We start from the raw sequence: 15,225 nt of genomic DNA, 5'->3' as shown, positions 1-15,225 counted from the left end.
GAGAGAATACCAGATTGAGAATGCAAAAACACAGAAGTGGAGAACAACTTAGAAGAAGAGAAGCAAAAACAAAGACATTAAATGAAAATATATTCATTATGTTAGCAAAACATACTGAACTTGAAGATAGGATGCAAAGAGTCTCTCAGAAGAAAATAACAGGATAAAACCTTAATACCATAACAAAGAAAATAAAGAAGAGAACTGCCCAGAACTTCTAAACATAGAAAATGAAATTCCAATAAAAAAATTCACAGATAACCTCCAGAATTTTTAAAATTTATTTTTAAAAAGGCAAGAAACAATGATTAAATTGAACAATTCAGTTTAAAAAATGATAAGTTCTGAAAGCCATTAGGAGAAAGCATTTCAAATACCCATAAAGGGCATTCAAATAACACAGGACTATTCTGCACTCACTAGAAGGAGGAAGGAATGGAATAATGTGTTCCAAAGAGGAGTGGCACTCAGGATACAAACCAGAGTGACCTGTCCTATCTAAGCTTAACCATGCAGCCTAAAAATAATAAAAGTTTGAAATATTTTTAGAAAGAAAACCAGAACTGAAGAGATTATTTTCCTCTTAGACCCTCCAAAAAACAGTAATGTAGGAGAAGTGAATAAATGCAGCAGGCAAGGATGGTAACAGCAATAGAGTAACAGGAGAGAGAACAGTAAGAAACTTTTTTCCTAATTGTATACAGGGAGATAGGGTGAAGGTGGAAATCTGGTAGAAGTAACAGCAAAGAGGGGGTATTATGGACAGAACCTGGGGACACTGCCTAAAAGTGAATGCTTCTTTTGTGAAACTGTATTACCTAGAAAGAAGGAGGGAGAAAAGCAGAAGTATAGAGAGTGGTGAGTGGTGCATCAGGGTCAAAACAAGGGCTGGCAAAGAGGGGAGGGTGGCCTCTGTGGTCCAGAAACAGAAGAGCTTAGAGGGGAGTGGATGAGGAGGAGAGGGGGATAGATTGAAAGAGGGGAAGATGGAAGAAGGCCTTAATTTGGAAGTGGGAAGGGGTTCTATTGATGAATGTGCCTGTGGATGAAGAGAAATTGTTGGTGAAGGGAAGAAATGAGGACTTTTCACTGGATGATTCCTGGGGCATCAGTGCTTGAAAAGCATGGACATGGGAAGGGATTTCCAGGCTCATGTAGAAAAAAGTTCAGCAAGAGAAGGTATAGATCAGTGGTAGGCTGCATAGTCAGGGACTTGGTAGGGAAGCAATCCTGTTATGTGGCATATCCTCTCTGATACCTGAAATAATTGTCATTGTTGTGAAAGCGAAGCAAAATGGAAAAGGGAAATCCAAGGAGCAAGCCCTACAAGGCAGTGACAGGAAGCAACAAGAGGAAAGAGCCTAGAACGGACACCTTGGAAGTTTGATGTCATAAAAAATACAGGGGGGGAAAGGGTCTAAACAGTTATAGGAGTCATGACTCAGAGAATGTGGGGCTGGAGTAAACAAGAATTAGACAGATAATGATACTGATGAGAGGGAAAGAAATCCTTTTTGGAAAGTGTGCAAAAAAAATGAAATTTAAAACCCAAGGAACAAGGACTAGCTGAAGGAGAGGTAAGAAAGGAAGAGTCTACTTTATTAAGAGGAAATAAGAGGGGAAAGAAATCTGTAACCAGAGAAAAGCAGTAGAGAAAAGGGAACTAATAAACAAAACCCTAAAGGGAAAGGGGTATCAAACAAGAAGAGGGAATCAGGACTGAGGGGAAGAGAGCCAGTGGGAATAGGGCTCCTTAAAAAAAAAAAAAGATTTTAAAAAGTGACTGAAGGAATATAAAATACTATGTTAATAGCAGAAGAGGGAACTTGAAACTGAAAAGTTTCTGCACAGACAATATTAATGCATCTAGGATAAGAAGGGAAGTGGTCAAATGAGAAAGAAATCTTATCATATTTCTCTGATAATGGTTTGGTATCCTAGATATGTAAATAATTAATAAAAATATGTAAGACTAATAGCCATTCTATAGTAGATAAATGCTTGAAGGATGTGAATAAACAACTCTCAAAAGAACTCCAAAGTATTCACAATTTCATAAAAGAATGGCCCAAATCACTAATAATAAGAGAAATGCAGATAAAAACAACCCTTTGGTTTCACTTCACACCCTGAAAATTGGGGGAAATGGCAATGACCAATGTTTGAGGGGTTGTGAGATGATAGGCACACTAAAAAATTGTTGGTGGAACTGTGAAATAGTATAACCATTTTGGAAAGTAATTGATAATTATGCAAATAAAGTGACTAAAATGTCAACACCCTTTGAACCAGAGCCTTCATTACCGAGTTTATACCCTGAGGAAGCCATTAATGAGAAAACGTCCCTATATATATTTATAGCAGCGCTCTTTGTGATAATTAAGAATTAGAAACAAAGTAGATGCTCATCAATTGGGGAATGGCTAGACAAATTATGGTACGTGGCTGTAGTGAAATATACTCTAGTATAAGAAATGATATATGGTGAATACAGAGAGACATGGAAAGATCTATGTGATCTGATGCAGAATGAACTAAGAAGAAGCAAGAAACAACATACACGGTAACTACAATAATGTAAAGGGAAAGAGGAACACCACACCAAAAAGGACAAAAGCAAATGTAACAAAATTGTAAAAATCAAGTGCTACTTAAATGAAAAGATGAGAAGACACCCCCAACCTGCACTTTTGTGGAGATGGGAGCTCTGTAGCCATTGCCCATTGCCCATATTTTCAGCCTTTTCAATGTACCTCTTAGTTCTGATTTTTTTTTTCTTTCCAAAAATTACTTTTTTGTCATATGGAATGGCTCTTTGGGAGGGATTGTGGAGGAGGTTACTTAGGGTAGTATGGTTATATAGGAAACAGAAAATATCAATAAAAACTCATTTTAAAAAGAAGACTAAAGGATAGAAAATACATACAGAAATCTGGTTAGAACCAGATTGTGATGAACTTTATATGCTAGCTAGAGAAGTTAGCATATTATTGTAAAGGCAAAAATGAGGAAGCACTGAAGATTTTTTAATGGGCATATTATGCTAAGAAAGACCTATGCCTTAGGAAGATTTTTTTGACAGCTGTTTGTAAGATGGATTAGAGATGGAAGGCCCTAGAAACAGGAAGATAAAGTAGAAGGCTTGTACGATAGTGTAGATAACATTAGGATGACATAAACTCTAGGGTAGTGGTGGTATAAGTATAAAAAAGGGAATGGATGTGAGAGATATTGTAGTGGCAGAATATATAAGACTTGGTAACTGATTAGCTGTGGGGGATGAGAGAAAGAGAAGTCAGTAATGTCTGAAGTTATAAATATGAGTTACTGGAATTTTCAATGAACAGAAATAAGAGGAAAGCCAGGTTGGTGTTGGGGAGGAGATGAGTTCTGCTTTGCACATATTAAGTTTGAGGTGTTGATGGGTAATACAGGAAATGTTGCTAGCTCATTTGAATAGTGTCTTTTAGCAAGCAATTAATGATGTAGAACTTCATTTCACAGGAAAAAATTAGGGATAGGAAAATCAATTTGGGGGCAGTACCAGTCCTTAGCAGTAGGTGTAGATCTTAATTTAGCAAAGGACTCATTTAACAGAATTATATAAAACAATATGTATATATTACAGTGTATTTTGATAATCATAAGGAAACCTGAAGGCCTAAAATGAAACACCAGAGAACAAGGTCATGGGCAAATATGGTATACTCAAGAACCCTAAGTTCAATGGACTTCAAGGCACAGCAGGAGGAGTAAGGGGGAATCAGCAATTGTCTTTCATAAGGGCTTTCCTTTACATGGGTCTCCCATATGAGTATTTCACTGCCTTGTAGAATCCCTAGTTTCCTTCATGGCTCAATACAAAAGTTGTCTCCTACAGAAAGCTTATTCTGGTTTCCTCCAGTTGCTAATGTCCCTTCTCACTGGAATTACTTGGTCTCTACTTATTTGAGGATAAATTGTTTGTCTTAGCAGAATGTAAGTTTTATCAGGACCAAGGTGGTTTTATTTTTATCTGTGTATTAACAATGCCTGCTAGTGTATTTTGCATTTGTAGGTACTTATTAGATATTTGCTAAAAAAGCAGTAGTTAAAGCATATTGCCAATTAAGCCAGAGTAATAAGTTAAATCTTTTTATGAACCATTTAGTTTTGCTATATACCACAGTTGAAGATACCTTGTGGCCTTTCTTCTTGCAAATGCACTCTCTTAGTTCCATTATTAAGCACTTTTTGTGTACTAGGCACTATACTGGTCACTTGGGATTCAGCCAAAAATAATGTCTTGCCCACCTTCAAGGAACTTCTTGTTTTGTTGAGAGAAACAACAGGACACAGATAGATAGATAGATACAAAATATATAAAAAGGAAATGTGAACTAATTTCATGGTGGTGTTATGGAAGAACACTACCAACTAAAAGAGTAGGAGTAGAAGCTTGTGGTTTAACTTAGCCTTGAAAGGAGATAGAAAGATTCCAAGATTATGTGAATGTGAGGAGGGGAAACACTTCAGGCATAGGGAAGAGTCTGTGTGAAGGTATGAAGGTGGGATATAGGATATCAGGAACAAGGAACAGCAAATAGACCAATTTTTGGTCTGGAACATTGAGTAAGTAAAGTAAAGTAAGGCCAGAAAGATAAAATGGAGCTATATTGTTTTTTGTTTTTTTTTTTGCAGGGCAATGGGGGTTAAGTGACTTGCCCAGGGTCACACAGCTAGTAAGTATCATGTGTCTGAGGCCGGTTTTGAACTCAGGTACTCCTGAATCCAGGGCCGGTGCTTAATCCACTGCGCCACCTAGCTGCCCCCCAATGGAGCTATATTGTAAAGGGCTTTAAATACTTTAGAAAGGGTAGGGGACATAAATGATGATCCAGAAGAGAAGCCTGAGATAGAACGGTCACAGGTAGAAGGAGGACCAGGAGAGAACATTGTGTTAGGAAATCAGGGAGGAAAAAATAAATTAAAAAGGAAGAGAGTCAGCAGTGTCGGATGCTACATAAAGGGAAAGAAGGATGAGGAAAAAGAAAAAGCCATTAGATTTAGAAATGAAGAGTTCATAGGCGATGACTACTGCCTGAACCAGTGGGAGATTACCCAGCTCCCCATATGTACCCCAGCAAAAACCTGAGGTTCACACCAAATCAAATAAGGTATTTTTTTAAAAAATGCATTAACAAGCTGTAGTGACTTCTTCTGCCCAGTACTGCAAAAATGAAAGCAGCAAAAAGCCCATAGGCAATAGTAAAGAGTACCTCTGTTTCTCCCAGTCCCTGTACCTTCAGTAGAACCAGAAAAAAAGATATGTGTAACCTGCAAAATTCTGTGTTCAGATATTGCAAGAGATGATGTCCTTGCACTTAAGGCCAGGAGTTCTGAGGTTCCTGAAACTTTGTCTTGAAACTTTTTGAAGATTCAGTCTCTGAACCCCAAAGAGAAACAAATACCAAGAAGATGAGGTCAGCACCAAAACTCAGGAGACAAAGAGTAAGAACAAACCAGGCCAACTAACCCATCCAAAAGTGTGACAGTGGATAGAACCTGGCCCTGACATAAAGAGCCATTTCAAAAACCAAAGTTGAAGAGCTGAAGAAGTTTAAAGGGAAAACCAAACACCATCCAGTATAAAAAGTTACTTCAAATCTAACTCCACAACAACTATAAGCAGTGATTCAAAGGAAAAAAATCAATTTTTACAAGTACTACATGAATACTTAGACAAAATAAACCAAGAGATAAAATATGAACTAAAAAGCTCAGGAGAAAAAAAAATCCAAAGGGAATAAGTGGCTTAGAAGAGAAAGTGGTAAATCTTAGCCAAGAAATGGAATCCATGAAAACTAGAATAGACCAAAGAGAAATCAATGACTTCATGAGACATCAAAAATATTAGAATGAAATCAAAAGGTTGAAAAATAGAGGAAATGTCTGCTATCAGATGTTAAAAACAATTAACCTGGGAAACAGGTCAAAAGGAAATAATTTGAGTCACGGCCTCTCTGAAAATCATGGGTTTACAAACAACAACAACAACACACCCTGGATCCTATCAGAAATATATCTAATCAAACTAATCAGAATTGAAAATTGTTAAAACCAGAGAGCAAAGTAAATATAGAATCCACAAATCATTGGCTGAAAGATACCCAAAAAACAAAAGACCCAGGACTATCAAAGCCAAGCAGTTGTAGTGCCAAGGAACTATAGTTAGAATCACACAAGACCTGAAAGCCTCCACTAAAAACTAGAGGAAAAGTCCTAGGAATGTCATAACCAAACCTGAGAGCTCCCACATCAAAGAAACAAATACTGCAGGCATCCAGGAAGAATCAGTTCAAGTGCCAAAGGGCGGCATTGAGGATCACACATCACCTGGGGTAAAATCTACTTAAAATAGGATAACATTTTGGAATACAGTATTGCAAAAGGCAAAAAACATAGGCTTACAACCAAGAGTATCTTTCCTCATGGAGCCAAGTATAATCCTACAAGGGGAAAAGTGAATCTTTAATGGAATAAAGGACTTGCAAGCACTTCTGATGAAAAGACCAGAATTAAATAGAGGAACTTTGAAATACAAACACAAGAGTCTAGAGGAACCTAGAAAGTTAAACTTCTTTATGCAAAAGAAAGGAATTATATTAATGATATGATGCTGACACTATAATAGGGATAGAAGAAAGAAGTACTCCTTCAAAATCTTAATGTCTTCAGAGGTTATCAAGGGAGTTAAGTAAGGAAAACAGGTCCTGGGGATTTAATGGTTCTCTTCTAAGGGTTTGAAAAGGAAGAAAGGAGACTTATAGGAGAAATACACTAGTGAGGAAAAGAGGAAGAAGTATGTGAACTTTCTATTTTCATAAGTGGGAATGTATGAAGAACATTCAGGCATGAAGGAAGGGATGGGGAGAGTGAGTTTTAGATGAAACTAACTTTTGTTTCAAAGGAAGTTTGAATACACACACACACACACACACACACACACACACACACACACACTTGCTCACAAAACCAGTTGGGTATATAAATGCATTAAATTCAAGAAGAAAAGTTGGGCAGGGGAATAGGGGTTAAGAGGGAGGATAATTACACAGAAGAAATAGCCACAAGCAAAACAAACTTCCTGACCCTGAAGGGAGCATTAAAAGAAAAGAAATAGAATCTAAGGAGTACCTTAAATGTTCTCTTAAACAACTGAAGGATTGGCCGAACAAACTGTTTTATATGAATATAAAATGTAATAGAATATTATTGTTCTGGCTATAAGAAATGACTTAAATGATGATGTAAGAGAATGGGTAGTTTGAAATGGCACAAAGTGAAACAAGCAGAACCAGGACAGTTTATATAAGGAAAACAACATTATAAAGAAAAACAATTTGAAAAATTTAAGAACTCTGATCAAGGAAGTCACTAACCATGTCTCCAGAACACTTATGAGGAAGCATTTTACTTACCTGCTGATAAAGATATGACAGACACAAGGTATAGGGACATACATTTTGGGGCATGTTTTGCTTGACTATGCTAATTTTTAATGGGTTATGGTGGTGGTTGTTATTTTTTTTCTTTCCTTTCTTTGGGTTAACCAGACTCAGGGCCTGGGGTGGGGGGTAGGGAGAATAGCAAAAGTGATTACTCTGCCCCCCAATAGGACTATTATAGCATTTTTTAATGCATAGAAGAGAAAGGAAGGAATCACAGACAAGCAGGACAGTTTTTTGAAAGTAAAAAAATTTTTATTTAAAGTTTTGAATTCCAAATTTTATCCCTCCTTCCCTCCTTCCTCTTCCCCCCTCCCTGAGGTTGTAGGCAATCAGATATAGATTATACATGTGCAGTTATATGAAACATTACCATATTAGTCATTTTGTACATGAAAACTTGAATAAAAGGGGGGGAAATGAAAGAAAGTGAAAAATAGTAGACTTCAATCTGTGTTTAATCAATACTAGTTCTTTCTCTGGAGGTGGATAGTATGCTTCATCATTAGTCCTTTGGGATTGTCTTGGATCATTGTATTGCTTAGAATAGTTAAGTCATTCATAGTTCTTCATCAAACAATATTGCTGTCACCGTACACAACAGTACTCCTAGTTCTGCTCATTTCACTATAGATCAGTTCATACAAGTCTTTCCAGGGCTTTCTGAAATCATCCTATTTGTCCTTTCTTATAGCACAATAATATTCTATCACAGTCATATGCCACAGCTTGTTTATTGATTCCCCAATTAATGGGCATTCCTTTGATTTCCAATTCTTAGCCACCACAAAAAGAGCTGCTGGAAATATTTTTGTACAAATAGGCCTTTTTCTCTTTTGGGGGATGTCTTTGTGATATAAACCTAGCAGTGGTATTGCTGAATCATAGGGCATGCACATTTTGATAGCCCTTTGGGCATAGTTCCAAATTGCTCTTCAGAATGGTTAGATCAGTTTACAACTCCACCAAAAGTTGATTAACATCCCAGTTTTCCCACATCCCCGACAATGTTTTCCTTTTTTGTTACATTTGCCCCTCTGATAGGCATGAGATGACCTCAGAGTTGTTTTAATTTGCATTTCTCTGGGGATCAGTAGTATAAAATATAATTGGCTTTTTGTCAACGGCCAAAGGCCCCAACCAGAGGAGAGTAATCTAGACTGATTGAATTAAGTCAGACTGAGAGAGATTGACTTTGCTGATTAGCCTACTTAAAATTAATTAAATTAAAACCACACCTGCCTGACTCCCAAGAGGGAGTGTTGTCAGAGGCTGTGGACTACAAGACCACCCTCAACTAATCAGCTTGAATCAGCTTGAAGGACCTCCCCTTCCAGGGGAGGGAGACAGGAGGTAGGAAGTGAGGCTGGCCTCCTGGCTCGGTTTCCTTTTGGTCCTGGCTGAAGAGAAGAAGAAAGAGTCCAGTCTGAACCTTAGAGTAGATAGGCTTTGCTATCTTTTTGAACTCCACATGTTCTCTCTTTACTCTTTAATAAATGCTTAATGCCTAAACTGTTGCTGAAGCTTCTAATTTATAAGTAAATCCTAGCTAGTTCCCCCCACACACACACTGGGGGCAGAAAAAGGTGACCACACACATTAGATTTTAAACATCACAGTAGTGATCTAGAGCATTTTTCATATAACTATATATAGCTTTGATTTATTTGTTTGAAAATTTCCTGTTTATATCCTTTGACCATTTATCAATAGGAGGTGACTTGTATTTTTATAAATTTGACTCAGTTCTCTATATATTTGAGAATGAGGCCTTTATCAGAGATACTTGTTTCCAAAATTCTTTCCTAGTTATCAAGCAGGACAGTTTTGAAAATAGCACGTAGAATTTATTGTATACTTTTTAAAGTAAATGGTATTAATTGTTGTGTTAATGAAAATACTTTTTTTTGGAGGGTGTATTAAGAATTTCAAAGAAGAGAGAGAGATTTGGTAACTTTGGAGAGTGAAGTTTTAATTGAGCGATTGGGTTACAATGCAGATTACAAGGAATAGAGGAGTGAAAAATAAAAGAAAGGAGGCAACCAATAAAGAAATTTTTTTTCCTAAGAGTTTGGCTTTGAAAGGGAGCAGAAATGGAATGATAGCTCCAGAGAATGATAGAATCAAATAAGGGTGTGTCTTTGTGTGTGTGTGTGTGTGTGTGTGTGTGTGTGTCTGTGTCTGTGTGTGTGTCTGTGTCTGTGTCTGTATATGTGTTTAAGATAGGGGAGATCTGGGAATATTTGTAGGCATCAAGGAAATGCCTTTAAAGAGCTAATGGATGAAGAGCTCAAAGATTAGCCACAAATAGGATATCATCAAATTGGAAAGTAGACCAGAGAGATTCCATCATTCTTGTTTTACCTCAGTTTATTCAGAGCCGTTCATTGTCAGACTTAAGGAATACAAACAACAAATGAGCATTGTTAAATCACTCTTTTAAAAAGAATAATAAATATATGTTAAATCACTCTTGCTCACCATCTTCAGTGTCCTTGCCCATTCTTACCAGTTGTCTCACCATGTCTATACTGGTGAAGAAGGTTTAGAAAGGCCTTGCATTCTTTACAAAAGATGCGAATAGTCTATGATACTTCCAAAAACCTAAACCAAGAACCTCATCCACTACTTCCCCCTCACTTGCTTTGTTTCCTTTACCACTCAAACAAGCAGAACAGAATTGAGCACATCTACCTTACATTTCCTATAACCATATTTAGAAATGAAGTTAGGACCTAAAAGAGGCATAACTCATAATGTCTATTCTAGTAATGGACACTTTGTTGACCTGCTTTTAGAGCACTTAAAATATAATAAGAAAAAATTACTTTTAAAAAGTGACCAGGCCATTAGTAGGTACCTTTAAAAGGATCTTCCAAATGGTTTTGTCTAGAGAACTGACTTTATTCTGAAACCACTTGATAAAGAGGAACATGGAGATTTGGTCCTTAATTATGGAGATTTGGTCCTTAGTTATGGAGTTAGCACATAATGATGAATAGAGCAGGAAATATAGAGCAACAGTAAGTGGCAACTTTCTGAACAACAAAGCTGTTAGGGGCAAGTGTCACATTTTTGATAGAGAAAATACATGGTTTTAGAGGAGGGAGAGAATGAAGTTGTCAGGAAGGTGGGGAGGGGTTGAAGGTAGAGCTAAAGCTGAACTATATTCTTTCTCACCTCCATATCTTGTTCACATTGTTCTTTATGTCTAGACTGCATCCTTCATTGCCTTCTGTTTAAATTTTGCCTGTATATCAAGATCAACTTTAATACCACTTCCTTCCATGCAGGCTAATCTCCTCCATTACTTTAGACGTGATCTTTTCTTTCTCAGACATGGCATAATTCTTTGTGCTATTTTTATATATTTATTATTTCCTGCTTTGTATGTGTGTGTGTTTTCCCCATACTAGTTGTTTAAGGAAAGGAATTGTGTACTATTTAATTTTCATGTCTTCCCTAGTACCTAGCTAGTACAGTGTTTCTTCCTGCCTGTTGTAGGCACTTAATGTTTGTTGAATGCTGAAATGAATGGATGGATTTTTTCCAGCTTGTCTTTGCTTAATTTGTCTTAATATTATTTTTGAACTCCAAAGGCCACATTATCCCTGTATTCCAGTAGAGCCTGAGAGTAACACATGTTACCTATCTTTCCCCCCAAAGGCAGCCGGACAACCCTACCTTCCCTTCAACTTAGAACATTGGTGTCAAATTCAGATAGAAATGGGGGCCACTCACTGGTAGATCATGGAGTCATGCAGGCAGCATATTGACTTAAGAAACCACATATTAACATTATCTTTGTGATATTATAGTTTTCTTTATGTTGTTAATATTTCCCAGTTACATCTTAATTTGGATCTAGTCACAGTGTTGTGGGCTGCAGGTGGCCTGTGGGCTAACCCTTTGACACCTCTGGTCTAGACTGGATACATACCTGACTTCCTGATATGATGTGGGAGGGGAAAGCAGGGACTAAACATGGCAGCAATACTGCAGCTTTCCTTTTCCTCTCCTGGCCAGCCCTCTCCTGTGGAATTCCCAAGCCCCCCAAGAATGGAATTGTCTTTGGCAAGGAATATACAGTAGGGACCAAGGCTGTGTACAGTTGCAATGAAGGTTTTCGCCTGCACCTGCCACCTAACGCTGAGGCAACTGCTGAGTGCCTAGAGACTGGAGTGTGGAGCAATGACAACATCCCCCCGCAGTGTGTGGGTGAGTGAGTAAGTCTCTTAAGTGTCTAAGAACTCAAGGGAGACATATAGTTAGAAAGTGATGGGAAAGGGGGGAATGCATAAAGATAATGTGGAAAGGTCTCCTTGGAAGCAGCGAGTTTTAAACCACATTGTCTTGTTTTGTTTTTAACATTTTTATTTAAAGTTTTGAGTTCCAAATTCTATCCCTCCATGCCTCCCTCCAAGCCACATCATTAATGATGGAAGCAACATAGATAAGGGGGTAGGGAGAAGTAGAGTGAACCTTTCAGATGAAATAAAGGCCTAAGCAAAGGCCTGGAGATAGTTATCAACCTGGAGTTCCTCTAATTAAAAGTGTGGGAGTAGGGCAGCTAGGTGGTGCAATGGATAGCACACCAGTCCTGGAGTTAGAAGGTTCAAATTTGGTCTACATGCTTACTAGCTGTGTGACCCTGGGCAAGTCACTTAACCCCAAATGCCTCCAAAAACTTTTTAAAAAATTACAGTATTAAAAAATGTGGGAGCTAAGAGGAAATGATTCTCAAGAATGATCTAAAACTGTATATAAAGAAAAGTCACTCCTCTAGATTCACACTGTGAGTTAGTGGCAGAAAGGGAAAGGGAACCTAGTCTGCCAACTCCCAGCCAGGATCTTTCACCATATACATGCCCTGTGTTTTCTCTTTTACTTGGGGCTACACAGCTGTGAGCTGCCCAGACGTCAGCAGCATCAGCGTGGAACACGGACGGTGGCGACTGACCTATGAGACCCAGTACCAGTTCAATGCCGAGCTGATGTTGATCTGCGACCCTGGCTACTACTATACTGGCCAGAGGGTCATCCGCTGTCAGGCTGATGGCAAATGGAGCCTTGGTGATTCGATGCCCACATGTCAGAGTAAGCCTGAGCAGGGGCTTGAGGTAGAAGAGATGTTAGTCAATAAACATTTATTAGGCACCTACTATGTAACAGGTAATGTGCTAAATGCTGGGGATGCCCCCCCCACCCCCCGCAAAAAGGCAAAAGACAGTTCCTGCCCTTAAGTAGCCGCAAATCTAATTAGGGAGACAAGAAGAAAACAAATATGTAAAGACAAGTTATATACAAGATAAATAGGGCATACACACTGTACTCCTACTGGCAACTAAGAATCTGCCTTGGCAGAGGTTAGGGAGGGCCCTACTGACCATGGCTACTATGTTTCTTGGCCTCAGGATTGGTAAAGGGAGTATTGGCTCCTAACGAAATCTCTTATTTATTGAATAATATCTCTCCTGGTTTTGATTAATGTTTTTTTAGTATATTTCCTTATCCATTTCATATACCAGTAGGATAAAGGAGAGGAGGTAGTTTGACCCCTTGAAGAGAGTAGTGGATGAGTACACAGCTGCCTAGGCTATTTTATGGTAGACAGAGAAACATGAAGCATACCTTTAATATGTAGAGTATGAGATCCCGCAATGATGTGATGGTTTCCCTCCTTTTTAAAATATGTTATATATTTTATTCTGAACTTAAGAAACAAAACAAGCATTTCCATAACATAGTAGAATAGAAAAAAGATGATTATAATTTACCAATCATAGAACCGACAGGACCTCTAGAGCCCCAAGTCTCAAAATGAAGACAAAAGTCAAAGACAATTACGAGGTTAATATAAGTATAAAAGTGAAGACAAATAGGGCATTGGAGAAATTTTAGCAGCTATATCATTGGCCAAGAGAACAGTAAGAGAATGGCTAGAGGTCCCCCAGGGCCATGTGGGAAATAACAAAAAAGATAAAAAGTAGATACCCAAGCTTTAGGGCCCCACTCTGATCTCACAGTCTCCATTCTAAGAAAGCAGTGAGGCAGGAAAGACCAGCTGATAGGTTTCCTGACATATTCTCTCCCGGTCTCTTTCTTTTTTGCTTGAAGTACATGAGTTGAGATGGGGACAGTAATTTGGATAATAGAAAATTGAATGATTTGTACTGTGTGAGAGAAGATGAAATGAGGTCTTCCTGACTGCTGTAGGCCAAATGAATCTAGTCTTTATAAATGTAAAGCAATATAAATTATTTTTCTTGTTTCCCAATGGTCATGAATTTCCAACCCATTGATAACTTGAACATTTCCTATGCCTCATCTCAACAATTCCGTCTTGGCATTTTTTTTCAGTCATCTCCTGTGGAGATCTCCCAACACCCCCAAATGGACATCGGATTGGGACACTCTCTGTCTATGGTGCAACAGCTATTTTCTCCTGTAATTCAGGCTACACACTGGTGGGCTCCCGGGTACGGGAATGTATGGCCAATGGCCTCTGGAGCAGCTCTGAAGTCCGTTGTCTTGGTGAGTGATGTCCCCAGTCTGAAGGCAAAGGGGCTGTCCTTCCTTCCCCTTTACTTTCTTTCTGAGGGCAAAAAAGCAGAGTTGACTGAGTGCTACAGTTGGGGTCAGGAAGACCTGGGTTCAGATTCCATCTCTCCTACTGTCTGTGTGTAACCATGGGCAAATCACTTAACCCTTTGAGCTTCAATATCATTCACAGAGTGTAGATAATGAGACCTATAGCCCATATCTCACATGATTGTTGTAAAGATCAAATCAAATAATATATTTAAAATGCTTTACAAATTTCCAAATACTATATACGTATCCAGGGTGTAGAGCAGAGGTGTCATACTAGTGGCCAGCAGTTCAAAAGCAGGCAACAGAACTACTTAATGCTACATGAACTGGACTAAAATATAATTGGAAAATGTTTAACAAAATAAAAATACAGTATGACATAGATAATGTTAATTTGTGGTTTGCAAAGCCTGCAGAGATCTGTTTCTATTTGACACTGCTAGTGTAAAGGAACGCTTTGCCAAACAGTTTGTGCTCTAGGCTAGAGGAACTCTTTTTTTTGGTTTGTTTGTTTTTTGGGTTTTTTTTTAGTGAGGCAATTGGGGTTAAGTGACTTGCCCCGGGTCACATAGCTAGTAAGTATTAAGAGTCTGAGGCCGGATTTGAACCCAGGTACTCCTGACTCCAGGGCCGGTGCTCTATCCACTGTGCCACCTAGCTGCCCCAGGAACTCTTAATGTAAACTGATTCTATAGTGAAATGATTCTTTATATTATTGATGGGAATTGTAATTGTCTGCTACATCCTTCTCTCTCTTTTTTCTTTTCTTTTCTTTTTTTCTTTTTTTTTTTTTGCAGGGTAATGAGAGTTAAGTGACTTGCCTAGGGTCACATAGCTAGTAAGCATCAAGTGTCTGAGGCCTGATTTGAACTCAGGTCCTCTCGAATCCAGGGCCGGCGCTCTATCCACTGTGCCACCTAGCTGCCCCCTACATCCTTTTGATATGCCCTTTTGGAGGAGTCTTCTTGAGTGTTCTTTTGAGGAGCTTGGTGTGAGCATTTTCCTGGGCTTGGGTGGAATAGAGAGAAAGGAATGGATGTGAGATCAAAAGCAGCAGCAGTTCAGAACACATATGATGTGGTTAATTGGATTTGACTGATGTTAGCCTTCCCCATTCTTTTTAGTATTTACTAAAGACAACTGG

The 15,225-nt window shown here is 38.4% G+C and overlaps 1 protein-coding gene across 2 annotated transcripts in view; it reads left to right on the top strand.

Annotated features, from left to right (window-relative positions):
• CSMD2 (CUB and Sushi multiple domains 2) overlaps window positions 1-15,225 on the top strand; it is a 1,007,742-nt gene that overhangs the window by 939,278 nt on the left and 53,239 nt on the right. For both annotated transcript variants that reach the window (XM_043994712.1, XM_043994711.1), the window contains exons 50-52: window positions 11,514-11,705; window positions 12,390-12,584; window positions 13,848-14,021. In XM_043994712.1, the coding sequence (XP_043850647.1) occupies window positions 11,514-11,705; window positions 12,390-12,584; window positions 13,848-14,021 (561 nt within the window). The remainder of the gene's footprint in view (window positions 1-11,513; window positions 11,706-12,389; window positions 12,585-13,847; window positions 14,022-15,225) is intronic.

This window comes from Dromiciops gliroides, chromosome 3 (assembly GCF_019393635.1).
Source record: "Dromiciops gliroides isolate mDroGli1 chromosome 3, mDroGli1.pri, whole genome shotgun sequence".
In the NCBI taxonomy this organism is placed as follows: domain Eukaryota; kingdom Metazoa; phylum Chordata; class Mammalia; order Microbiotheria; family Microbiotheriidae; genus Dromiciops; species Dromiciops gliroides.
This window is presented reverse-complemented; position numbering and strand designations above follow the sequence as displayed.